Source organism: Hemiscyllium ocellatum, chromosome 1 (genome assembly GCF_020745735.1).
Source record: "Hemiscyllium ocellatum isolate sHemOce1 chromosome 1, sHemOce1.pat.X.cur, whole genome shotgun sequence".
In the NCBI taxonomy this organism is placed as follows: domain Eukaryota; kingdom Metazoa; phylum Chordata; class Chondrichthyes; order Orectolobiformes; family Hemiscylliidae; genus Hemiscyllium; species Hemiscyllium ocellatum.
In genome coordinates, this window is record NC_083401.1 from 141,799,787 (window position 1) to 141,826,544 (window position 26,758).

General features: G+C 40.1%; 1 protein-coding gene across 13 annotated transcripts in view; it reads left to right on the forward strand.

Moving 5' to 3' along the window:
* The first annotated feature begins 791 nt into the window (after nt 1-791).
* The window catches only part of LOC132816629 (calcium/calmodulin-dependent protein kinase type II subunit delta), a 311,557-nt gene continuing 285,590 nt past the window's right edge, over nt 792-26,758 (forward strand). For all 13 annotated transcript variants that reach the window (XM_060826454.1, XM_060826470.1, XM_060826504.1 and 10 more), the window contains exons 1-2: nt 792-1,416; nt 1,954-2,048. In XM_060826454.1, coding sequence (XP_060682437.1) covers nt 1,352-1,416; nt 1,954-2,048 — 160 coding nt within the window. In that variant the 5' untranslated portion in view covers nt 792-1,351. The remainder of the gene's footprint in view (nt 1,417-1,953; nt 2,049-26,758) is intronic.

The following is a 26,758-nucleotide window of genomic DNA, read 5'->3' on the forward strand; positions in this document are numbered from 1 at the left end:
AGATTCAAAACAAAATTAAAGCAGAAACGAGGGTATGTGTCTAAAAATAAATGTTCCCAGCTCAAGCATCGGCCATTATTCGTCTCTGAACTCTTCCAGCCTGGTCCTTGCTGTAAAATACAGTAATAGCAATTGGTTCTGGCTGCTGCTGCTGCCTCCAAGACTGCGGCAGAGGTGACCGATGGAGCTGGCATTTAGTTGAGAGGGAGAAGGAGGGGTGCAGTTTTATTGCTCAGTAAAGACGCGCACGAGTGACACATTCTCTCTGAGATTACTGAGTGTAGGGGCGAGCAAGCGCTGCACAGACACACTCCAGGTCGCTGCTGGTCGAGCGAAGTTTCTCTTGTGACAAGAGCAAGCTGCATCAGAAAATCTGGACAGCATTTCTGAACAAAAATCACGAGACGCTGCCATGCGATGAGAAAAAAAATAGAATGGATGAGCGAGAATGAAGGCTTTCAGTAAATTAGCCCCTTGATAACACAATCTATCTGTGGCACTAGCCTGCAAACCAGTTTGATATTTCTTCCTGAAGCATTACGAAAATTCCTTTAATAACCTGAACTAAGAAAGGGATGATATTTTAACACTTGAAATTAAATCTGCACTTTGAACTGAGCTTTCGGCGTAGCCTTTCGCGATTTATTTTATTCATAAGCGTTTGTCTTTTGAAATGCAAAATCCAAGTTTCCCCCTGCCCTGGTCATTGACGTCAGTTTCTCTCCTCCTCCAGCCTGTAGTAATCCTCTCTGGGTGGTTTTTTTTGTAAAATATATCGCGAGATGTTGAGAGAGCCCAGAGCTGGGGTTTTATTTTCTCATTTCCCTGTAGTGATAGGAAGGAGGGAGAGACAGAGATACGCACTGATAGTTACTATCTGAGGTAGAGATAGAGAGAGTGGGCTGGTTAGGAACTGAGAGAGACAGACAGAGAGCCAGGGCTAGGCAGACTGAGTAACTAAAGGCGACACTACAATGTTGGGGGAGAGCGGCTGAGTTTGAGGTGACACGCAGGCGCCCGGGGAAACTGCTTTCGCTTTTAGTGACACACAGACAGCCGGGGACCGTGCGGTTACAGAGACTGGGTCTCTCTCTGACACACAGACACGCACATTGCCGGGGATAGAAACTCAAGACACACACAATCTTTTCGAACAGGACAAACGGGTGCAAATCCGCCCCCTAGGGTTAGGGAGAGAAACCAGGCGGCTCTGAGCTGAACACCTTGAGTCGGTGAAGCAGGTCTCTCTCTTTCTGGAAGCCCGGTGGCAGGGGGAGGGGGAAGCGGCGAGAGGCGCTGAACACACACACACACACCGGAGAGAACAGCGAGCATTCGCCCACACCACACCATGGCTTCGACTACAACGTGTACCAGGTTCACAGACGAATATCAGCTCTTCGAGGAACTTGGAAAGTACGGCGACACATCTTGTCAATTCTTTTTTCTCTCTCTCGTTTGTTTCAGTTGATACGAAATGTTCTTGACTTGGCGATAAGCATTGGTACTCTGGCGGGGAAGGGTTCGCATGAATACGGTTTTCACGGAGAGCAGGCTTACGGTTATGCATGGTTGCGTTTTGTGAAATGTAATTGGAAATGTCGAGGCATCTTGTGGGATACCACTGCAGCCTCAAAATCCAACAAAATGCACGGTGTCCCTTTCTCTCCTGTGGGGAGAGGTGCTTCATGTCACAACCCGGATTCTGCGCCCAATGTCTTAAAAATGATTTGATTTCCTTTCCTTGATGTTGTGTTGACAAATCCATCTGAAGTATGTTTGGTCAACACAATTTCAATGCTTCGGGCTTTTTAATGTTGGGCTTTCCACTTGTTTGCGCGTCAGTTGGATTGTAACCGTGTTGCACTGTGGCCAGGGTTGAGTTGTCTACCTGTATTATTTTTGTTTGAATGATATGTACATCTCTGTGTATATGTGATCGATTGCTTTCAGGGGAGCCTTCTCGGTGGTCAGACGATGCATGAAAATCTCCACAGGACAGGAATACGCTGCCAAAATTATCAACACCAAAAAATTGTCTGCCAGGGGTAGGTGTATATATCAAACGTTTTTGTAACATTTCACAGTTAATAGGTTGGGTGCATTGCAGGAATATTCGGCGTACAAAGGTCAGAATAAGTATCTCGTGAATGAATAGATGGCACCTGCAAAATTGTTATAATCTCCGTGCAAATTGCCGTCATTTCAATGGAGTGGGCAGGCGCAATCGGGTAAATTCGACAGAATTAGTTTGTGGAAATGTAAAGTAGGCTGCAACACATCTAGGCGGAGGTCACAGATAAAAGTGAACAGGGAATCCAGTTGTGCCAGTAATGTCGAGTTAAGACTTGCATATTTAGTTATCCGTCAGTATTTCAGCCTGGGATTACTCCAGTCAATTTGCAAACGCCCCTTTTTCGGGCATATCCATAAAACTAGGAGCGGAATCGTCTCCCGCATGTAAACACAGAGCTGCAGTGGTATCAGTGATTGCGAAACATTTTGCCTTATGCTAATTCCGGGTGATTTAATCCTTACCCTGGCCTGATACATATTTAATACGTTTGAAAGTTTGCCTGCGCCGAGGCCTTTCATATCTCTGAAAAGGATGAATCATGGATGCTCTGCTCCAATTCCGTGAACGTTCCTTCTCCTCTCTCTCTCTCGACTTGGCTTTTCTAAGTGGCTGACGGCCGTCATCGTTCTGTAGGTCGTGTCAGTTCCAGTAGCCAAGTGCTGCCGGAACTGAGCACCCAGGAATCGAACCTTCTGAATTCTTTGGAGAAATGAACGAACATACATATACTCTGTCAGTCTGTGATTTCGTCCGTACTGTTTTCTGAGGGAAGAGAACACTAAGCTCAATTACGCCTTAACCCTGAGTTTCAGGGCATGGATACAGCAAAGAAGGAGGCCATTTGCTGTCATGTTGATACTAGCTCTCTGCAGGAGGATTATACCTATTGCTATTTTCCTGCTTTTTTTGCACTTTGCACTTTGATTTCACACAATGATCCAATTCTCCCTTTAAATTCCTTCCTGGATTGAATCTACCCTCCAGCACTCCAGTGGCAAGGCAGTGGATTCCAGACCCTAACCAGCCACTGCATAAAACAGATTTTCCACAAGTCTCCACTGCATGCTTTGGTCACATATTTAAATCTGTGCCACCATGGGAATGGTTTCTCCTGATCCACTCTGTCCAGACTTTTAAAACCTCCATCGACTTATTTAAGCTTCTGTTCATCATTTTCTACTTGCTTCAGTCTGTGCCAAGAAGTTCCCCGTCCCTGGAATCATTCTCATTTATGTTTTCCATGCCTTCAGTAAAATTTTGATGTCCTTTTTAAAATGTGCTAGTTCAAACTGGGCTCAAGTTGATGCCAGGACCAATATTTTATTGAAGTTAAAGATGTGATATGCTTTAATGACCATTCTCTCAATCTGTCCTCCTGCCTTCACTGATTTGTACATATGGGTCCCTCTCTCCTGCACCACCTTCTAGAATCACGACCTTTACTTTGTATTATCCCTCTGTATTCTTACTAGCAAATTGATCACTTCACCCTTCTCTGGATTAAATTTCATCAGCCAACTGTCTGTCCATTCCAATACAGCGATTTGCTTTGGAAGTTATTTTATATTCTATAGGTTCACAACGCCTGCAAATTTCAGTCATCTGCACATTTTGAAGTTATGCCCTTTACATCAAAATCTTTGTCATAATATTTATTAGGGAGAATGACTTGGCCTTGTTGGGGGATGGGGTGAGGTGGAGGAGGGAGTACAGTGGAGCAGTTTCCTCACATGAATCCTGGGCAGCGCCAAGATGAATTTCCCTTCAGACTGAAAAATGGCTGTTCAGCACTATTCTGTTTCCTTTCATTCAGCTGGTTAGTTCCAGAGAAATGCCAAGCTGAGACACTGTTTCTGTCAAGTCTCTGTCACATTGTATGGAAGGTACATGCCTACAGTTAATTAAAAAATCTGTTTGACAGAGTTTTTCCTGGCTTCCTGATTCATGCTTCTGTCATCCTTGATATTGCTGAAGTCAACACTTGTAACTCACACCTAGTTCAAAGAACCTGTTGTTGTCGAATGAGTATGAGAACATTGGTGAAATTTCATATGTCCATGCCATGGCCATGAAAACTGAATTCTACATTTCAAAGATGCCCTGCTTTAATGAAATGATGGAAAATGTCTTAATTGTGTCAGAGATAAAATATGGATTTATTGCTTGTGTAATCAAATTTAATTGTCTGATAAATTTAGAGTTAACAAACCTTTCAAACTTTAAAACTAGTGAAACTCCTAACTTGTGAAAACTTGGAGGTTTAAGAAAGTCCTCTTGCAGGAAAGTTTTGCATTGACTTATTAAATGTCGCTGAGAAGATTTAGTTTAGATCACTAAATAACTAATGACAGCATTTTAATTACTTTAATACAACTACATCTGAAGTTCAAAAGTGTAAAAACCATTAGTTCCTAAAAATGTGTATAACAAATTAAAATGTGTTGTCTTATTATCTAATGAGATGAATTGCAATTAGGAAGATCTTTTCAAACCCAGAGAGAGGATAGTAAATACAGTAAAATATGTTATGTACTCATTATGCATGTAATCAATAACGTGCATCATGACAGAGACTTTAATAGTGTACGTTGTAGGATTCATCTTATTTAACATGTAAATTTCAACTACAATATTTGTTTTAGTGTGTAATGGAGTGGTAGAAGTAGTTGCTCCTTTCTAGCAGTTTCTCAGTCTCAGTTCTAGGGCATCTCCCCACATGGATGTACAGCGAGGAGTTCATTGGCTTAAAAGCATTAAGTCACAAAAAAGGCATTGGTTAAACTGTATGAGTACATGGGCTAAGATAGCTTTCATAATATCAAGTTCAGAATTTTAGTGATTTTTTTTCTGGCTTTTTACAAAAGGTGGATATCTGAAATACTCTTGGTAAATGTAAGTTACAATGTCAAATTGAGCTTTTACTAAGTTTTGTAAATAAGAGTGATAACATTGTATTTACTTGAATTTTGAACATAAAAGCTGGTATATGTTAAGTTGTTCCAAAATTTAGTAATTCTGTTCTTTATTTTGCCCTTCATATTTTTAAACAGTTGGTTAACTGGTTCATTTGCATACTGTATACTTGAACTAGATATTCAAGTTGCTTCTGTAGTTGAAACTGCAATGAAAAATTCATAACTTGCTTTGGGCATTTTATTCAACCGAAGTGGCTGTTTTGTAAATATTATGTAGCACTGTTTACTGTGTACAATTAAAACTAATGGTCAAAAGAGTTTTCAATTTCATCAGTTTGTAGTAGATTTCAAAAGCTCATTGTTAGTGGCTAACAATGATCCATATTGTAACAGGTACAAGAGAGACGCCAGTTCACCTGTTGCAGCTGTATAGCGAGCATTAGATTCTGCGGCAGAACCTTAGTTTTTGTTTCAAAGTTTGATTGACTTTTTATATCAACTTGATTCCTCCCCCCACCACCCCAACCTAGTATTATCAATGGGAATTTCCATTTGGAATAACTATTCAATGTGTCTCCATACAAAAGTGGGAAAAGCAAAATTAACCAGATGATTTTTGCATCTGTAGAGACTTCCTGTTTTACTGACAATGCCCAGAGGAAAACTGGCTGTCCAAGTCGTATGGCTTTAGATGCAGATGACAATATATTCGGGGCAACCTTCATGACTTAGAGCTAATGAGCAGGAGCTAAGAGCTTTGGCAATTCAGAACACCGAAGCAAGTTATTTAGTCAGCATTCGGACCCAGTATTTCTGAACACATTTTATCATTTTTGTTCAAGGAAAGCAAAGGTTTTTGCCATACGTTAATTAACTGTCACATTCTCGAGCACTTTTCACAAGAACTCATATCTCGGTGCCAACGCATAACTATACGGCTGCAGTTCATTAATAATTAGACAAAGTATACGGTTTGCATGCAGCAAGTGCTGAATAAGTAAATATTTTCATTTGGTGAACTTCCTGCTTTCCTTTGGGTAATAGAATGAAAATTTTAACATTCAACTGCGAAGGCATCTTGGTATACAAATGTAAGATGGTACCTCCTGTGTTATTCTGTAATCCTAGATCATGAATAGTTGCCTTTTAATGTGGTTTTGGCCTGTGACATTTTGATTTCCAGGCAAAAGTGACACTTTCGCTGTAATGGATTTATTTTTCTAACAATAGTGTCAACTTGACATCTTGAGTGCTATTTGCTATGTTGTGGTTAGAATTGTCAGCATCAACCTCTCTATTATTCAGAGTAACACCCTCAAACTGTGTGCTAGAATGATGAACTTCTGAAATAATAGTTATTTCTGCTCTCTTTTCACGTACTTTCCAGGTCTGCAGTCCTGTGAGATCTCTGCACTGCTTTAATTCTGACCACTTGCACGTTACTCAGTTTCTTCAAATTGTTGTATAAATGCAAGTTGTTATTATTCAGATCTTCTTGCTGACTCTTTGCATAGGTCCTTTCCCTCTTTTTGTGATGTGTTTTATAACCTTGCTCAAATGTCCTGCCTCTTTTGCACTCATGAAATGTTACCAGACTAATGATCTCTTTGCTCCTTTTCTTGATTGCTCCACTGTTCAGGAATCCTTCAGCAATTGACCTGTGAATGCCACAAACTAAGGGGAGGGATGGAGGGGGAGGGGGGTTTGGTGGAGAAAAAGGTAGAAAGTGGACTGGGTAACTAAATGTTGTAGTAAATAAAATGCAATCTAACTTTGCCTTGAAAGTATACACACAATCGAAAATATCACAAGCATTTCAAAAGTATTGGGGGAAATTTTAATACTGGGGAGACCCTGGGTTTGAATATTAGGTGGTGGGGGAAAGCCTAGAAAAGTACAAGTATACTGGGAAGTTGGTTTCAAGCTACCAATGTTCGACTTCAACATGTGAGGCCGCATCTGTGTAACTCATTTGGAAGAAGTGGGTTGTCAATTCAAAATGTTAATTGCTCCAAAAGTATTGACGTGAGTTTTGCAACTTAAGTTTAGGTTTGTGCAGTCTTGGTGGAACTCACCCGTGAAGGTGAGGCAAGAAAACAGCAGCACTTGAGAGAAATGAAGACAAGACAATAGAAATGTATCAATAAGTACTCACTAAAAAGAGACTTCCATTTCCTTAGTGTCTTACATACTGCATCCTTTACAACATTTTGCAACCGATGAAGTACTTTAGAACTGTAGTTACTATTGTGATGCAGGAAATGTGGCAGTCAGTTGGTGCACAGCAAGCTTTGTAATTGTAACGTATTAACAACCAGATAATGTGTTTTTGTGATATTGATTACTTGAGGGATAAATATTGGACAGGCCACTGGGGATAACTCGCATGCTACTCTTGAAAGGAGCATCACCGGGTCTTTTTTTATCCTTGAGGGTTTAAGGGGCTCAGTTTAACTTCTCATTAGAAAAATGGGACCTCCAACACAGCACTGAGAGAGTCAGAGTGTCAGCTCTTTTTCTTGTGCTGAAATCCTGAAGTAGAACTTTAATCCAGAGCATTCTGAAATGAATCAGAAGGTTATCTTATCTGCTTGTTTAAAAGGGTTTCTTGCTGCAGGTACTTTGGTCAGAGGTTACCTTACACACTGTGTGGAAACATTGTCTGGATTCTGGAGGACTGATTAGATTAGATTAGACTTACAGTGTGGAAACAGGCCCTTCGGCCCAACAAGTCCACACCGACCCGCCGAAGCGTAACCCACCCATACCCCTACATTTACCCCTTACCTAACACTACGGACAATTTAGCATGGCCAATTCACCTGACCCGCACATCTTTGGACTGTGGGAGGAAACCGGAGCACCCGGAGGAAACCCACGCTGACACGGGGAGAACGTGCAAACTCCACACAGTCAGTCGCCTGAGTCGGGAAATGAACCCGGGTCTCAGGCGCTGTGAGGCAGCAGTGCTAACCACTGTGCCACCGTGCTGCCCACTATCGGAGCAGCACAAGTTCTGCTTATTCTGTACTTGGGCTGAGGGGAGGCTGAAGATATTTACTGAGGAGGGGGAGCAGGAACAGGGACTGAACCAGCAACAGTTTCCTGCTCTCAGATACGCAGCTCCTCAGGAGAGGTAATCAGCAGACCATATCCAGCGCACAGCCAAAAAGTAAGCTTCCTGGGTGTATTGGAGCACAATTGACTGGAGAGCTTCAGTGTGTTGTGGGAAGAGATCTAATGCAATCTGGATCTGAAGCTCCAGGTTTAACAGTGACAGTGAAACTCCACACTTTTCACAGTTCAACTGGACACACTTGTAGAATCTTGGTAATGCTGGCATACAGATACACAACACAAAGTTGCCAGGCTGTCTATTCTAGGAACTTCTGCATTCCTCAGATATTTGGGTTTGCAGCTCTGTCTGACTTCTTGAAAGGGCGGGATATAAACAATGACACACACATTGCAATTGAGGCATTCGTGGATTGTTCAGGAGTGTTTAGTCATTGCAAGGATGAGGTGTGATCAGCTCAGTTCCCAATGTCCCTGGAGACACCCTTCTGCCGATACAGACAGTGTGTCTCAAATGTTTATGGTACACTTTCTTCAGTGCAGCAGTGAGCTGGAAGAGGAACAAGCTGGAAAACACAAATTCTGTCTGTAGATGGCTACACGGATAAAGATTAGTAGGAAGAGGTGGGGAAGCTGATGTGGACAGTGTACTACCTCCAGCAGACAGGAGCAACATTGCCTAGACCAAACTCATTATTGTAAATTTGACTTGGATGAGTGCACTGGCAGAACAGAATTACATGTAAAAAGCCACTTTTACTCACTGTCTCCTTTGCCACTAATCTGAAAGTTGTTTGGTGTACAGTCAAACTTCCATTTCATAACTCTTGCATCCACCCTCCCCAGCTACCCTTTTCAACTTTCAGCATTAATTTGTATCAAATCAGACTTTCCCATTTGTAACATGTCTGTAAAGGCTACTTGTCAAACAGCAACCAAGAAAAGGGAAGCTGGAAAAAAATAGAAGAAAAGAATAATGGGTCTAATTTTTCTAGTGGTCAGACAGTTGTTACGTTTAGATTGGAATTGTGCATTATCTGTGTAATTCCTCTACACATGGATCGCTACGGAGTCTCCATTTAAAAATTGGAGTGTTTGGATAGTTCCAATGCAATGAAGTAAAACTTTTACTCAGGATAGGCCTGTCTATTAAATACAGCCTAATCTTTGAGTAAGCATTCAATTGACCCCATATTTACCTAACACAATCCCTCCATGTCCCCCCACAGCCCTGCTCCAATTCCAAACCCTTTTTCAGAGATGGGGGCCCCATCCCAATCTCCACCTGACCCCTCCCAGCCAGTCCTGACTCTCTGGGATCCTGCCTGTTGTTGCCAGTCCAGATCAACCCTCCACTGCCTACTTCTGAACCCCTACCTCTGAACCCAACCATCCAGTCACCTCTGGCTGCTGGACTGGACCTTACTCCTTTTCACTCCCGCCCTCACTGCCTCACCTGTCAGCTCCACCTCCTGCCCCACACCAGAGTCAATTTTTTTTGTCATACACCTCGACCTGAACACTTAGCCACCTACCTTGGCTGGTATCAGTGCACTCAGTATATTTACTTCCAAGTGGGCCTTTTTAAAAAAAAAACTGTTGTCCCTCTCTGGGATGCCGCATGCTTGAGGTAGATATCTACAATCTCTCCACAGTGGTGAATGTTTTGAATGCTTGCTAGGAGATTGCATTATCTGGCTCTCAAGCAGTGTCCTGTTTGTCAATGGCTTCCATAGTATAATGTCAGTGTTCAGGTGAACACCTCTTCCAACATGGGCTCTCTCCTCTGCTGCTCTTCCCTCCACCATCTGCTCCTGCTCATAAGTGAATCTCCTTGTGAAAACCCAACTGCCTCAGATATTTAAAACCATATTCCACATGCTGACCTCCTGACATGCTGCCTTGGTGCCCCCCGCTGGCACGGTTATGAAAGAATAAAATCTTTTCAGGAATTTTGTAAAGCTCTGCACCTTCTACACTCAGAGATCTGCAGGATCATTGGATTAATTAAAGAGAGAGGAATCAAATCTTCTAGTTAACAAGGTGATCACCAACTGTATTTTGGTGTGACTTGGAAGAAAGTTTATACATGTATGCTTTGGAATAACAGCAAAACAGTTTACCTTGTAAGTTACAAAAACACAGTCCTGTCACTACTGGTTGAGAGAATTTAAGGCAAGTTCATTCTTATTTGTTACTTCTTTTCTACTCCTTTGTTCAACATGCTATGCATGAAAGCCTACCATATGTGTGGAACTCAATTACATCCTGTTGGGTTATTCCAAAGACTGTGCAGCCTTCATCTTTGTCTGTCTTTCTCAGTCACCCTTTTACCTTTTCAGCCAATTTAGTTGAGAATGGTGCTTTGTATCTAAAGTTCTATCCCACCACCATAGTGTTTCACTTTATAGTGCCTTTGTGGCAAATTGTTTTGGAAAGATTTCACACAAATGTTAACTGTGATGTTTTGATTTTAAGAGCATGTAGGTTCGGGTTTGGATTTTGTTGTTTTTCTGGACCAATTTGAAGTGGAATTGTTTTTCCATGGTTGGACAGAAGAAACCTAAACTGTTTGAACAGAACTGTAGAGTGACCATGAATAACTTCCAATCATAACTGAGGATTAATGTTGTGTCATGTATTATGATTCTAAAATACCCAGACTATAGATGTACAATGGAATTATTTTAATATACCTGAGACAGTTGCATAGTGTGTGAATTAACTCTTTAGTAATTAATTTGTTGTGCATTAGATAATTTAGCATTTGTTCTAATTCACCATTTTTAGTCCAGTTATCAAGTTAGAGTTGGATAATTGTGTTATTAATTCAAGATAGATACAATAAACTAATGCACTTTGTTTGCACCATATTTATGATCTTGGCCTATGTTATCACTGCTTCTGGAAAAGTACATATTTAGATCCATTCTCATACTTAAAAAGGATCCCAGTATTTGTACAGCAATGTGTTTTCATAAGCAATGTCAGTTTGTTATGCTGGTTGAAGGAAAATCAGTTTTGCCATATTACTTTACTTACAGTCAAGGTTTATTACTTTACATTTGTTTTCTTAATGGCTTATTTATAGACAGGAAATAAATTAATAAAATGTCAAAACAATTCTGATTTTGATAGAAAATATTTCACCAGATGTGGGTGCTGCTGGCTGACATACAATTCCTAATCATTTTGAACAGAGTGGCTTTTTGGCTACTTCAGAAGTTAGCCAATTGTTAACCACATCCACAACAATGTGGTTATAGGTAGGACAGATCATGTAACAGGGGCAGATTTCCTTCCTTAGAGGGTATTAGTGAGCCAGATGAAGCTTTACAACAAAAAGTGAGTCTCATGGTCACCATTGCTGAGCCTGGATTTCAGTTCAAGATATATTAATTGAATGTTTAAATTTCACCAACTGCCATTTGAAACCATGTCTGCAGAGGAACAACCATGACCTCAGTTATTAGTCCAGTGACATTACTGCTATGTTATTTTTAGCAAACTGGCTAAAATTTACAGCTGCTGGTAATTTCAAGTAATACACAGTTAACCTGTGTGTAATTACTGGAGAGAATGGATTTCTGTGTATGCGAGCAAAGATCTGTTTTTGAATTTGACTTTCTTCAGCCAGCATGGAATTGTAACTTAAAATCCATGACTGAAAATGGACTCTCAAATATACTTAAGGTTCTCAAGAGCTTCCACCAGTATTCAAACCAAAGATCTTTCCAAAATGTGAACTCTGCAGCTGCTACCATGTGCCAAAATTATTCACTTTGCATAAAAAGATATGCTTTGTTCCAGCATGACTCAAAACAGGGGAAAAAAATTTTTGTGGGCAGAGAGAAACAGAATAGTCTGTTTGTAAGTTTAGCATGCCATTCATGACATCTAATTGACCCTGAGTGGATAAACTCCTTATCTCAAAATCAAAGAATGATGTAAGTTTTAAATAAAGTTGACAAAATGGTTCTCACGTTAACCTAGGTAGTTCACAAAATTAACTTGAGGGTTGCTTTGTTGAATTTCCTGCTCTTTTGGGCCATTTCCAGTGTTACCCCTGCACAATCTTGATGGTGTGTTTACCAACTGAACCACATGTCCCAAAATGAAACCTCGATTGTGAAATTTAATCTTTTTATATTGGGGCTTTTAAAATCAAGTTCGGGGACAATAAGGGTGATGTCCCAACTCCGAGTATTGTGGCAGCAGAATTATTGACCTGCACAAAACTGGGTCTGCAGTTTGTAACAAGATGCTGTACTGCACATGTTGAGTGATGATTCACAGACATTAACAGTATAATGGAGTCTCAAGGCTACTGACTTAGATGTTTTGTTGAATTTGGATTTGCAAACAAAGTTGAATCAACCTTTGAAAATTCCCATCTCTTTGTCTTTAGGAGAATGTGAAATTGTATTGCTACAAAAATGATACTTTAGTTTGCATTAAGTGTAACCAATACTTAAATATCTTTCATATCTTCATAATATTTGGTTTATGGAATAATTGAAGTTTGATATGTATTTATATAATCCCAAAGATGTTTAGTACACTATGCAACTCATTTAGTTTCCAAGTAGGAGCTAGAAATTCAAGTTTCACAAAAGTATTCCTTTTTCTGATCTGAAATAGTCTTTTGTTCTTCGTTGAGAATGGGTGTATGCTGCTGAACTTGTTTACCACAAAGTCTACCTTTCCAGTGAGCAGCAACAAATGCTGACTGTAGTCTGCTGGTGTCAACAACCCAAGCATGTGTCATGCATAACTTTGTCCTTCATAAAATTTCAACTTGTATCATTACGCAGCTCAGTAATTGGGATGTGACGACTTCAGCAGTCTCTAGTTGTAACAACTACTCATGCATCCTTTCTGCAGAGATCACTGATTTCACTCATGAGCTTCATCTGACTGTGTGTTTTTTCTCTTTGGGGAATTGGTACCCATTATGCACTTCCAATCCCACCTTCTCCAGTCCTGCTACATAAATTCTCTAGGTCTCCTTCACTCAGTGGATCACTAACATGATAGTGATGCCTTTGGTGGTTGCAAATGGCAACGTGCTAAGTATTTACTAGTACCTACTTCATATTGATTTTGGGACTAATTATGGTAGTGAAGACTTTTACTTCATTTTTTTCCAAGCAAAGTTACTTTGAAACTTTGAAATTTAACAAATGTTTTTCATAGTAATTTTATAAATGGTGCAGATTTTGAGAAATGCAAGCAATGTGAGTATCATTAATGAAATCAAAACAAAATATTGGAAGCAATTCCTGCCTCAGGTAGCTGTCTGTGTGGAGTTTGCACATTCTCCCCGGGTCTGCGTGGATTTTCTCCGGGTGCTCCGGTTTCCTCCCACAGTCCAAAAATGTACAGGTTAGGTGAATTGGCCATGCTAAAGTGCTAGGTGAAGGGGTAAATGTAGGGGAATGTGTCTGGGTGGGTTGCTCTTCGGAGGGTCGGTGTGGACTTGCTGGGCCGAAGGGCCTGTTTCCATGCTGTGGGTAATCTAATCTAATCAGGACTGGTAATGTCTCTGGAGTGGGAAACAGAGCTAACATTTTAGATGTGATCTTCTATCAAGTCACAGGCCTGAGATATAAATGTCATTTTTGTCTCCACTGATGCTGCTAGATCTGCTGAGTATTTCATACATTTTGATTTTAGTTCAGATTTCTAGCATTCACTGTACTTTGCTTTTGAATTATTTACTAATTTGAATCCTTGAGACAGGATTTGGAGGTGCTTCATTATGCAGTTATATTTATAGAATAGGTTTAAGTCCAAGTAAGGACCATCTGTGTTTAAATGTATTTTTAAAAAGGCAGCTTCATAATATTCTCCTGAAGTGGCAAATTGACAAAGTCTGTGAATCAGTAGTGTGAGTTCATTGATGCAATTTCAATCTGAACCCAGGTTCAAATGAACCTATAGAAATAGTGACCTGTGGATCATTATTTTTTAGTCTGTTGAACATGTTTTCCATTGAAGTATTCAGGGCTGTCATTTCCAATAACACTGGTTCTTCCTTTTGCATACAAAACATAGTTTACTGTAAAGCACATTACTTTTGTGTTGGAAACGTTTGAATCACAGCCATATATAAGATATAAAACAGAAGGACCATTTGAACATTTGCGTAGTAACACTTATGTCTCAAGTGAAAAGCAAAGGTCATCTACAAAGAGAATTTAAACTGTTTCCTTTGTTCAATGGCATTACTGTAGCTGAATCTCCCACTATTAACATTTTTGAGGGTTACTGCTGACCAGTAAATCTGATGGTGTGATTTCAATCGTTTTCGCAGTTTTCCTGATGAAATTGCATGTATCATTCACAGTTGCTGGATAAAACCATAGAAGAAATGTGCTGTATATGGTGGCACAAGTTTAAGCAAATTCACGGCAAAGTATAGTTATAGAAATGGGCATCGAAAGGAAGGAGGGTGTGGCTTTCGGTGGGGGGGGGGGGGGCTCTAATTTTTCCTGATACTGAGGCCCTCGACACAAAGAAATCTCTAAAAGCTGGCACCCAAGTTCAGGTAATTGGGAATGTTGAATTATTTCTAAAGGAATAGAGTATAGAGTAGCAAGGGTTTGCTCAAATATACAAGACAATAGTCAGGCCAAAGCTGGAACATGGTGAACAATTTTGGACCCTTTTCTAAGGCAGTAAAAATTGGCATTGGAGACAATTCAGAGAAGGCTCACTTGGTGCGGAGGGCATGTCTTATGAGGAAAGGTTCAATAGGTTGGGCCTATGCCCATTGGAATAGAGTAGAATGCGAGGCAACTTCATTGAAACATGCAGGTTTCCTTGAGGAGTTGACAGGGTAAATGCAGAAAAGTTGTTTCATACCCTTCCACTGACGCACTCATTCGTTTGGCCGAACTGGTCCTCCCCCTTAACAATTTCTCCTTTGAATCCTCCCACTTCTTCCAGACCAAAGGGGTAGCCGTGGGCACACGTATGGGCCCCAGCTACGCCTGTCTCTTTGGCTACGTAGAATGGTCGATCTTCTGTAATTACACCAGCACCACTCCCCACCTCATCCTCCGCTACATTGATGACTGCATTGCCCCGCATTGTGCTCCCGCGAGGAGGTTGAGCAATTCATCAACTTCACCAACACATTCCACCCTGACCTTAAATTTACCTGGACCATCTCTGACACCTCCTTCTCCTTCCTGGTCCTCTCCATCTCCATTAATGATGACCGATTTGACACTGACATTTTTTACAAACCCACCGACTCCCACAGCTACCTGGATTACACCTCTTCTCACCCCACCTCTTGCAAAAATGCCATCCCTTGTTCCCAATTCCTCCACCTCCGCCGTATCTGCTCCCAGGAGGACCAGTTCCACCACAGAACATACCAGATGGCCGCCTCCTTTAGAGACTGCAATTTCCCTTCCCACGTGGTTAAAGCTGCCCTCCAACGCATCTCGTCCACATCCCACATCTCCACCCTCAGACCCCATCCCTCCAACTGTAACAAGGACAGAACGCCCCTGGTGCTCACCTTCCACCCTACCAACCTTCGCATAAACCAAATCATTTGCCGATATTTCCGTCACCTCCAAAAAGACCCCACCACCAGAGATATATTTCCCTCCCCACCCCTTTCCACCTTCCACAAAGACCATTCCCTCTGTGACTACCTGGTCAGGTCCACGCCCCCCCTACTACCCACCCTCCCATCCTGGCACCTTCCCCTGCCACCGCAGGAACTGCAAAACCTGTGCCCACACCACCTCCCTCACCTCCATCCAAGGCCCTAAAGGAGCCTTCCACATCCATCAAAGTTTTACCTGCACATCCACAAATATCATTTATTGTATCCTTTGCTCCCGATGCGGTCTCCTCTACATTGGGGAGACTGGACACCTCTTAGCTGAGTGCTTTAGGGAACATCTCTGGGACTTCAACATTTTCCTCATTTCCCCTTCCCCCACCTTACCCTCATTCCAAACTTCCAGTTCAGCACTGTCCCCATGACCTGTCCTACCTGCCTATCTTCTTTTCCACCTATCCACTCCACCCTCCTCCCTGACCTATCACCTTCATCCCCTCCCACACTCACCTATTGTACTCTATGCTACTTTCTCCCCACCCCCTCCCTCCTCTAGCTTATGTCTCCACGCTTCAGGCTCTCTGCCTTTATTCCTGATGAAGGGCTTTTGCCCGAAACGTCAATTTTACTGCTCCTCCGATGCTGCCTGAACTGCTGTGCTCTTCCAGCACCACTAATCCAGAATCCTCTTGTGGGAGAGTCTATGGCTTGAGGGCAAAATCTCTGAAGAAGGGGTCACCCATTTTAGATGGAGATAGGAGGAATTTCTTTTCAGATGGTAGTGAATCTGTGAAATTCTTTATTACAAAGGACTGTGGAGTCATTTAAGTATATTCAGGGCAGTGAGAGACAAATCTTTAATCATTAAGGGAATTGGTAGTTATAGGGGAAAACAGAAAAATGGAGATGAGGATTCATCCACCCCTAGTGGCAGTTTCCAAATGAATGTTGATGGTGGTCAAGTTAATCTTATCACTGGCTTTCTTGAGGCGATAGCCAAGCCTTGTTATGAGACATTCCTGTAGTGCAGAGTTAAGGATGGCCTAAGCCATTCTTCTTGGTCAGCATGCTTGCCCTGTTTTCTTCTTCAAACTGAACCACACTAGATGCAAATACAGTATTCTGCTGGACTCCAAACTGAGCTTCAAGTTTAATATCCATCTGTAATTTCACCTGCCTGTATGCATTTCCATGAAAGATCTTAGCTGCACCTTTGTTCAATTTGGACACTGGCAATTCCATCCTGATCTGCATTCCCATGATCCTCATTGTTCAGACTCCTCACATTCAACCAGGCTTTTGACTTTCATAGATTCCCTACAGTGTGGAAATAGGCCATTCAGCCCAATAAGTCCACACTGACTCTCTGAAGAGTAACCCACCCAGACCTACCCCAGTACTCTACATTTATCAGACCAACTCTTCCCTGAACACTATGGGCAATTTAATACGGCTAATTCACCTAACTTGCACATCTTTAGATCGTGGAATAAAACCGGAGCATCCAGATGAAACCCATGCAGATACGGAGAATGTGCAAACTCCACACAGGCAGTTCCCTAAGGCTGGAATCGAATCCACATCCCTAGTGCTTTGAGGCAGCAGTGCTAATCACTGAGCCACTGTGCCACCCATCAACCTCACCCTCCAATTAGGAGACCTACATTGGCTCATTATTCCCAGTGGCTTAGTTTGAAGTCTTTACTTGCAGATTTGTAGCCCTGATCTATTTTACACACTTAGACTATCTCTTGCAGTTTCTGGCTCAATTCTTTCCTCCATACTGCCTTCACTGGCAGAGATTTCATGTGCATTCTCCAGTTCTGTTCCTACTTGCTTCCCTTTCTATATGCTTCTACACTTCAAATAAACCTTTTCATATATCTAACCCATCAACTTCCTAGTGCTCCCTGAGTGAGAGAGCCTCCAAGTCTTTCTCCTATATGAAGTGTGGTAGCATTGTGGTTATCTGCCTGGACTAGTAATCCAGAGAGATGAGTTCAAATCTGACCACAGCAGTTGGGAAACTTAAAATTCAGTTACAAAAATGAATATGGAATATACAGGTAGTGCCAATTTTAAATAAAACTACCAGATTTTCAGAAAGTCCACCTCATCACTTCAGAAAGTCCTTTTGGGAAGGAAACTTGCTATTTTTACTTGAAGTGGCTTAATATGTCATTTGACACCCATAGGAACGTGGATAACTTTTAACTGCCCTCTGAATTTGCCCAGTTATCACCATCCCTCTGAGGACCATTAAGGAAACGTGCTGTACATATATGCATTGCTAACATGCTATGAAAGATTAAATGGAAAAAACAAACCCTGGAATGTGGATTTTATTCCAAGCACAATCTAAATTCAACTTGTCATAATAAGCAAATTCGTTTGAATTCCAAAAACCTTGGTTCCCAATGCAATAGTTGCTGAATTTGAAGAAAATCAATCAATCCTTGTGGCTTTGCATTTTGGAAATTCGCGTCAGGTGCAGTCTTTAGTTGAAGTGAAATTCGATATTTTGTCATAAGCAGAAAGTACAGTTAAAATTCAATATTCAATTCTATTTAAAGTTGGGAACCATTTAAAGATATTCTGTTATAAAAGTGGATTTGGGTAGTTTGCTTTGTAATTTCATATGTAAACATGTTATTCTGTAATTACCTACCCTGCCCATGACCGTGTTGATGGGAGTGTGGTAGTTTCCATCTAACATGTCCAAGTTTTCATTTTAAGGTGACCACATAAGTTCAGTGTTCTTGTTGACATGAACTGTGTATAGATATAAATGATATAATGACTACTGTAATTTTAAGTTTTGAGTTTTTCATGGTTGTATCTAGCAATTTCAGGTTAAAGTAATTTTGCTTAGTTGGGCTTTGAAGTGAATTATTTTTGATTGCAAACAGGCAAAGGTTGATCACTGCAATTTTCTGGTATCTGTCTTTGGATTAATTTGATTTCTGTCAAATTAAACTGCATTTGAAAGAATTCATTTAATCTAGAGCCCATGTGTGGGATAATTTAAATAGTTGAGTATGCAGTAAGTGCAGGCAAAAAAAAACTGTGAATTTGTTCAGAAGTGACTATTTGTGAGCAAGAAGTGGGAAAAGGAAAAAAAAACTTGTCAGTTAAATTGGATACCATCTGTTCCCAGATATTGGAATATTGTTCAACAAGAACTGGTGTAACTTTTGTGGTACAAAGGATCTGACCAAATACAGGTACTGGGGAGGTGCATGGAGTATTCAAACCACATTCCAACAAGCCTGCTATCAAGATTGGACGCAGTGCAGATAGATGAACGTATTTTTATCCATGTGTTATCAAATACTATGTAATTTGAAATGTGCAATAACTGTATTTATATATGCTTTTAACATAACAAAATGTTCCAAGAAATTTCATAGCAAATACTAAATAAAATTGATTCAAGACATGAGGCAATAACAATGGAGATGACAAAAAGCTTAGTCATAAAGGAGAGTTGAATGAATTTTAGAAAGGTGCAGAAGGATGGAAGGAAAGATGCCAAAGCTTAATGGCTTGAGAGAAGAAAAAAACTGCAGATGCTGGAATCCAAAGCAGACAAGCAGGAGGCTCTCTTATTAGATTAGATTAGGTTACTTACAGTGTGGAAACGGGCCCTTCGGCCCAACAAGTCCACACTGACCGGCCGAAGCGCAATCCACCCATACCCCTACATTTACCTCTTACCTAACACTACGGGCAATTTAGCATGGCCAATTCACCTGTCCCGCACATCTTTGGACTGTGGGAGGAAACCGGAGCACCCGGAGGAAACCCACGCAGACACGGGGAGAACGTGCAAACTCCACACAGTCAGTCGCCTGAGTCAGGAATTGAACCCAGGTCTCAGGCGCTGTGAGACAGCAGTGCTAACCACTGTGCCACCATGCCGCCCACCGTGCTGGAAGAACACAGCAAGCCAGGCAGCATCAGAAGGTGCAGAAGTCAATGTTTCAGGTGTGGCTCTTCAGGACTGAAAGCTTAATGGCTCAGCAGCTGAAAACCTACAATGGTAGAGTGATCAAAGTCAGGTTATTGCAAAGACTAAATAAGAGGAGTATGGCTATTTCAGGGTGCTAAAGGGCTGGAGGAAGTTAAAGAGTGAAGGTAATGAAGGGATTTGAAAACCAGGATAAGAACTCTGAAGCTGATGCGTTGCCTAATTGGGAGCCAATATACAAGAGAATTGGACTGGATACAAGTTAGGGCATGGGCAGCAGAGCTTTGGGTTACTTTAAATTTCTGGAGGGTAGGACATGTAAACACCGGGAACATGTTTTCTAAATGGTCAAAACAAGAGGTAATAATGCATAGATGAGGGATTTAGCAGAAGATGCACAGAGGCACTGCGAGAGTTGAGTAATGTTAGCAAGGTGAAAATAAGTGGTCTATAATGGCATGAATATGTTCTTTAACATCATGTCTGGCTCAGAGATGAATTTTTAAGTTGTGACTGGTCTTTCTCTTGTTTGGATAATTACAATGGAGCAGGATGCTTTCAATGGCTCCAGGACAGATTGTAGAAGGGGAAACCAAAGACCAATGGGTTTGATCCTGTCAATATTTAGAATATGAGATTCTATGATGATCATACTTATGTTCAACAGAACTAGGTGGTGAGACACAATTTGGAAATGATAACCCGGGGAGTGCTGGGCATCAGCAGTGTATCTGTGTAAACTGAAGCTGTGTTTCTGAATGATGTTGCGGTGGAGCAGCAGGGAGGTAAAATATTGGATGAGGATATATCCTTAGAGGGACATCAGAGTTAGTGATGTCAGAGTATGGAGAGAAGTCATTGAAGGTAATCCTCTGTCAATGTTAAGGTGAAAACAGTCCCTCTGAGCCAGACAGTATTGGACAGACATTGGAGGAGGACACTGTGGTCAGTTCATTATAGAGACAGGATGAAGAGGTGTGCTTTACCACTCTCCCAATCATTTGTAAAACTGATGTAGTTTTTACATTTGAGATGTATCACCATTGCTATAGTTGATGAGGAAAGCGAAGTAAATGGATGATCAATTTTGTGAAATGTATCTCTTTGATTTGTTGTTGTGTTTAGTGGATTATCCTTGCCACTTTAGCAAATGAAACCATTTATTCACAAACCTTCCATAGAATCATTTCATTATCTCACTTGGTGGAACATTGCACTTGAAGACGATTCTTAATTGTTTGACTGAATCAATAAATAAAAATTAAATTCAGAGAATGTAGTGTATCTCTGGCAAAGCAGACATTTATTGCTAAGTTTTAACTACCCTAGCAAAAGTCTACGGTGAATTGCCTTGAATGTCTGTAGTCTGTATGGTGAAAATACTGACTCTGCTGGTGGGTAAGGAGTTCCAGCATTTTGACCCATTGAAGATTGAGTTGTGCTGCACTGTTGGGTCGCTGTCCCTATTTCAGGAGATAGAAGGTTAGTTTGAGAAATGCTGGTGAAATCTTTGTATTTTGCAGCAGTACATCATCTAGATCATTATTTTTTTTATATGACTACTATTTCATTGAATGAGCTCAGACCTTGGGTCCTCCTTGAAGAAGACACAAAATTATACTTTCAGTATTTGTAATAAGCATATTTGTACAGCTATTTTAGCTGCCATTTTAACCAGTTTTTGTAACATAGAGGATTATAAATATCTATTCTGATTTGGTAAATTATACTGCTTGAAATAAGTATCTTTGAAGTACAATGAATAGAAAATGGAGTATTGTTTATTGCTTTTTTTGTTGGTGATATGAGGTTTATTTCTCCTTGTTAAATAATTGATCAATGTATTGTCTCTCTCTCAAATGTGTTCTGTTGACACTTTTTGCAACATTTGTGTTCAATGTAGCAATTAACTGCTGAACAAGATGTTTTAAAAAATTTTAGTGCTTATCATCCAGTTGTAGGTTGAGCACTTCATAAGTTCAAATTTAGCAAGTTATCATTGTGAATTTCTCTTTCTAAGCATTTCTTCACGAGTAAGGGCAACAAAGCCAAGTAAATGGCTTGTATTCTTTGGAAATCAGTATGTCAGAGTATTGGCCGAGAGAGAAAACCGTTGTTGATTTAGGTAATTGACTTTAATCTGAACTATTATTTTCTGTCCATGCATATTCAAAATATTTCAACAGAGAAGTGTTAACAAAAGTTAGAAACTAATATGGGAAAAAAAACCTCAACAACTTGTGAACAGATGGCTACTTATGACAGCATGAAATACAGGTTTAAATTAAGGAAATGGAAGTGTGAAAATTATAATTTGTTAAAGGTGTGAAAAGGTATTCTTCAACATTGCAAAATCCAGTGTTCCTCAGTGAGTGTTGCGTGTACTAAATTTAACCTGTTGGAATGCAACTTAATTTGGGTTAGTTTACAATTAGCAAAATACATTTTATCTATCTCTGAGATTTATACAGGACAGAAATGCAAATTGCATTGAAATGCTCTGATTTAAATTGAGGTGGTAGCTCAAATGTAAATGCCAAACTTGAGAAAATTTAGTTTAACATTGTAAATGCTGGAAATTGGCTCAGGGATCCTGGGCTCCCAGATTTCAAATGGAAAGAATTTTAGAGCAACTATAACTTTTAAGTCATGTCTATATTTTATGTTAATGATGGTTATTCTGACTCAGCAGCAATAATTCTGGGTCTGAATCTGAAGGTTGCAGGTTCAGACACTCTCTGCAGAGATTGAGCAGGTACTGTTAGCTGGAGCTTCTCTAAGATTGGCAGAGGGCTAGTTTTCAGATGTCCATTTTTCTGATGAGGCATAAAATGAGCACCCTGCTCCGTAGCTGATCTGGTGACTCTCTCTTGAAGGGGAGCTTACCCTGTGATCTGGACAAATTTTATCCCTTCATGGATAAATCAACTGGTTATTCATTTGCTTGACTGCTGTGCTCACTTGCATATTGATTGTGTTTGCACTTCCAAAAGAACTTCATGTTTAATTATTCTTCAGGTTCTTAGGATGTCAACAGGTTCCAATGAGTACCAGACGTTTTGATGTAGTAAAAGATTTAAATATTGAAACCATATTACTCAAACTATAAATTACTTAAAATGTACAGCACAAAAATTACCCAACAAATTTGTTTAGGCATTTTACTACCTTGCCCTGTTACTGGGGCATTTCCTTCTCTTTCAAGAATACATCAAGTATTGCCTAAGCTGTGCCTTTGCCATCTGCTTCAAAGATAGCGTTTTGCATTGTCACTATTCTATGTAAATATTTTAATCCTAAACACTTAATCTATTGATGGCTAACTTACATTCATGCTGCTTAGTTTGACACAACAAACGTTTATCCATATGCTGAAATATTTTTTCCACATCCAACCTATTCAATCCTTTCACAGTTGCTAAGAACTTTAACAGATCTGGACAAATGAACTGCAGGTTGCTTAAGCTTTCTTAATGATTGCATTTAGTCAAAATCTCCTTTGATAGGAGAGTGACTGGAACTGCAAATAATGCTCCAAATGTATATTATCCAGTGTTCTGTTTAAATTTAGCATATCTCCTTGTTTTTGTTATTGTTTTTAAAGAAATCATCTTCATATGGCCTTATGAATGTTTTCCCACATTTTCCAGTTTGAATTTGCATTCCCAGACCCCTTATTCTTTCTCTGTTTTTTCCTCGATCTCATTTAGTTTCTGACCTTGAAGAAATGAGTGACCTCCTACTCTCTAAAATACAAACTACCTTATATCTAAGTATCATGAAATACATTCACCCTGCAAGTTTGCTGTCTTCCTGTATACAGATTTCATTATCCATATTATATGGGCAATTATATGCCCTGATAATTTTTCAAAATATATCGTTATGTTGCTGTTAATATATTCAAATAATTTTTTTTTAAAAAGTGCCTTGTTTTCTAGCTTAAATTTTATTGTAATTTATGGCATTTCTTTACAGCATTTTATCTTTCTAACAGAGAGTTTATTCTTCTGATCTGTTTGAGTTGCAATCTATGAATGTTCCTGATTGCTAAAAATTTCTCTTGAATCACTGCAAGTCTTTGTACTCTTGAGGGCACTGTGGGTATGATTAGATGTTTCAATGTTATTAGATCCATAGATTTGTTTTTCTACATGTTTTTAAAAAATCAGTGCAAAATATATTACATGCTCTGTTGGATGAAGTGAGAATCATACTGACCGTGAGTCAGAATTGTGGCACACTTTAATAAATGATCAGGGAATTGATATCTATTTGGTAAGATTCTTATTAAGTACTGTGCGTCCTTTTTCTTTCATGTCTGTTGTGGAGGATATTTATAGAAGTGATGGTTTGAACAAGTACTGCTTTGGGGCTGGCATTATCTCAAAGGTGCTATTTAAAGGTTCAGAATACAATGTGATTTAGGGCTTTTAGACTAATGGTTACAAAAAGCTTACCAGTTAGAAAGGAGGAAACTCTCTAGGTACACCGAATTAATTGAGTTTAACGGGCTGGTTGAATCTCATTAATAGATGCAAAATTTCCAAAGCATGAATAAGCAATGCATCAATTCCATTCTTTTCAACCCTTTGTGTGCTGAATACACTTTGCAGATTTTGGAATGTGTCATCTTTGTACATTGCAACACCAGTTTTTCAAACCTACAGCTGAAATGTATTGATGCTTTGGCAGTTAATTCCAACGATACATACTTCATATTTTGTTTAATAAAGTGTTACTTCTGTCTTGAAAAAGACAAAAGAGTGATTTTTAAAAAAGTGGAATACTTTCTTTAGATTGGAGAGCCTTTTCAATCCAGCCAGTGAGCATATTCTGTTTTGTGAGGGGAGGAATTCTGGTAACTATCAGATTAATTGTGGTAACTTTGCATGTTTCTATCAAACCGGTGATACATAATTTCAATTTGAAAGTGCTGTGCGTCTGCTTCAGCTGGAATAAAATATTACCTTGTTTAAAATCTAAGTGGAAGGATATACAAGAAGCAAGGACTCCCAGAATTGACTGCTTAATAATAACAATGCTGTTCAAATCAAAGTACAAGCTTCAGTCCATTAAGGGAAAAAATCATCCTGAGACTTTTATGGAATTTGTTTCCAGATATTCAGAATGTATTAATATAGTCATCAAATCATATTAATTAATTTGACTCTTGCCATGATGAGAAATTAATTTAAATACTCAGGATTTATTCTTGCATTCTTGGTTGCTATCTGCTACGCAGCAAACTCCAGGCTGAAATACGGATTTTGCCTCAAGACTCTGATGTCAGGACTGTATCCGTGGCTCTGCTGTGCACTCTCAGTACCTGATGCTAATCTCAAAAAGATAGCACAATAGTGTGATTTGATGGTGCATTTGACATCCAATTAAGAATAGTACAGGGTCTTCTGAGGCTGGAAGGACATTAGGAAGCCTCCAGTATTGAGTGAGTGAGTGATTTGAAGCCTTACTGTCAGAAGTGGGAATTGGAAAAGTAACCAGGAGAAGGCAATAGTACTTCAAGATGAAGGCACCCTTTGCATTTCTATGTTGCTTCATTCTGGAGAGAGGGATCTGCTGCTGTCTAGGAGAAAGGGAGGAGTTTGATGTATGATCTAGCACTGGCCCCATGGCTGCCAGCAGCTGTTCAATCCATCAGCTGAGGTTTGATCTTGGCTTGCATGCCAAGTTCCAATTGGCATTTGTGGGTAAGTAAATGTTATCACTTCAAACCAACCTCTTCCAAGATGGTCCTGAGGCAGAAACACTCTATCTTAATCCAATGACCTATGTACCCACCTCCAGTACTGCCTCATCAACCCAAATAATAACACTATTCAAATTCCTCATTTTGAACAAAACCAAACACTGAGCTGTCTGAATCCTATGGATGCTACTAAACATTTTAAGCCTCTTTTAAGTATTCTCATCCCCCAGTATTTTCACTCATGTGCTAGAATTTATTCCCTTGAACAGTTTTGCATACCTATATTTTACATATTCAAAAAAAATCTAGCAAAGGTGTCAATGAAAAAAACGGAAAGGTGCACAGAGATAGTTTTGTGCCTAAGTAGCTGAAAGAGCTGGAAACAGATTGAATTAAGGTTATGGGGAATATATTTGAGGTCAGAATTGAGAGATTTGGAGTTTCTCGTGGTTGAAAAGTTGAAACAAATTATAGAGATGGGAAAGAATGAGACACCATAGGGATTTGATTTCCAGGATGATAAGATAGAAGGTATTGTCAGTCTGGTAGGAGCATACACCAGTGAGAACAAGGAGTGTGACATGTGAGATGTAATTTGGGTGAGCATGCAGACAGCTGAATGTTGGATATGTTGAAGTTTAGGGAAATGGAGGATGCCAGGGAAGTCAGGAGAGTATTGTACCGGGAGGGGGGGGGGGGGTCAAATATGAATCAATGCTCTGGGCACATCGTATTTGGAAGTGGCAACAGCTTTAAGGATTTTGAAGACCATCTTTCACTTTAGTCATGAGTGAGTGAGAGAATAAACCCATCACAGTGGTAAGAATGAAAGATTTTGTCAGCAATTTTACAATGACTGTAATTCTTTGTTCTTGAATTCCAATACACTATGGGAATCATCACCATGATTTGTCTGAAGTCCAAACCAGATTTTCCCTGTCAAGTTACAAATGGACTGGCTGCTTTCAAGCTCACTTTCCAAACAGTTCCCAAATTTAATCAAGTATTCTCTTCTGGAAATGTTGAAAAGGCATTTTCTAAAATTTGAGCATAGTCAGAGATGTACAGCTCAGAAACAGACCTACGGTCCAACTCATCCATGCCGACCAGATATCCTAATCTAATCTAGTCTCATTTTGCTAGCACATGGCCCGTATCCCTCTGAACCTTTTAAATGTTGTAATTGTTCCAGCCTCCACCACTTCCTCTGGCAACTCATTCCATGCACACATAACCCTTTGCGTTTAAACGTTGCCACATAGGTCCCTTTTAAATCGTTCCTCTCTCACCCTAAACCTATGTCCTCTAATTTTGGACTTTCCCAACCCAGGGAAAATACCTTGTCTATTTACCCCTATCCATGCTCGTCATGATTTTATAAACTGCTAGAAGGTCACCCCTCAGCCTCCGACATTCCAGCTTATTC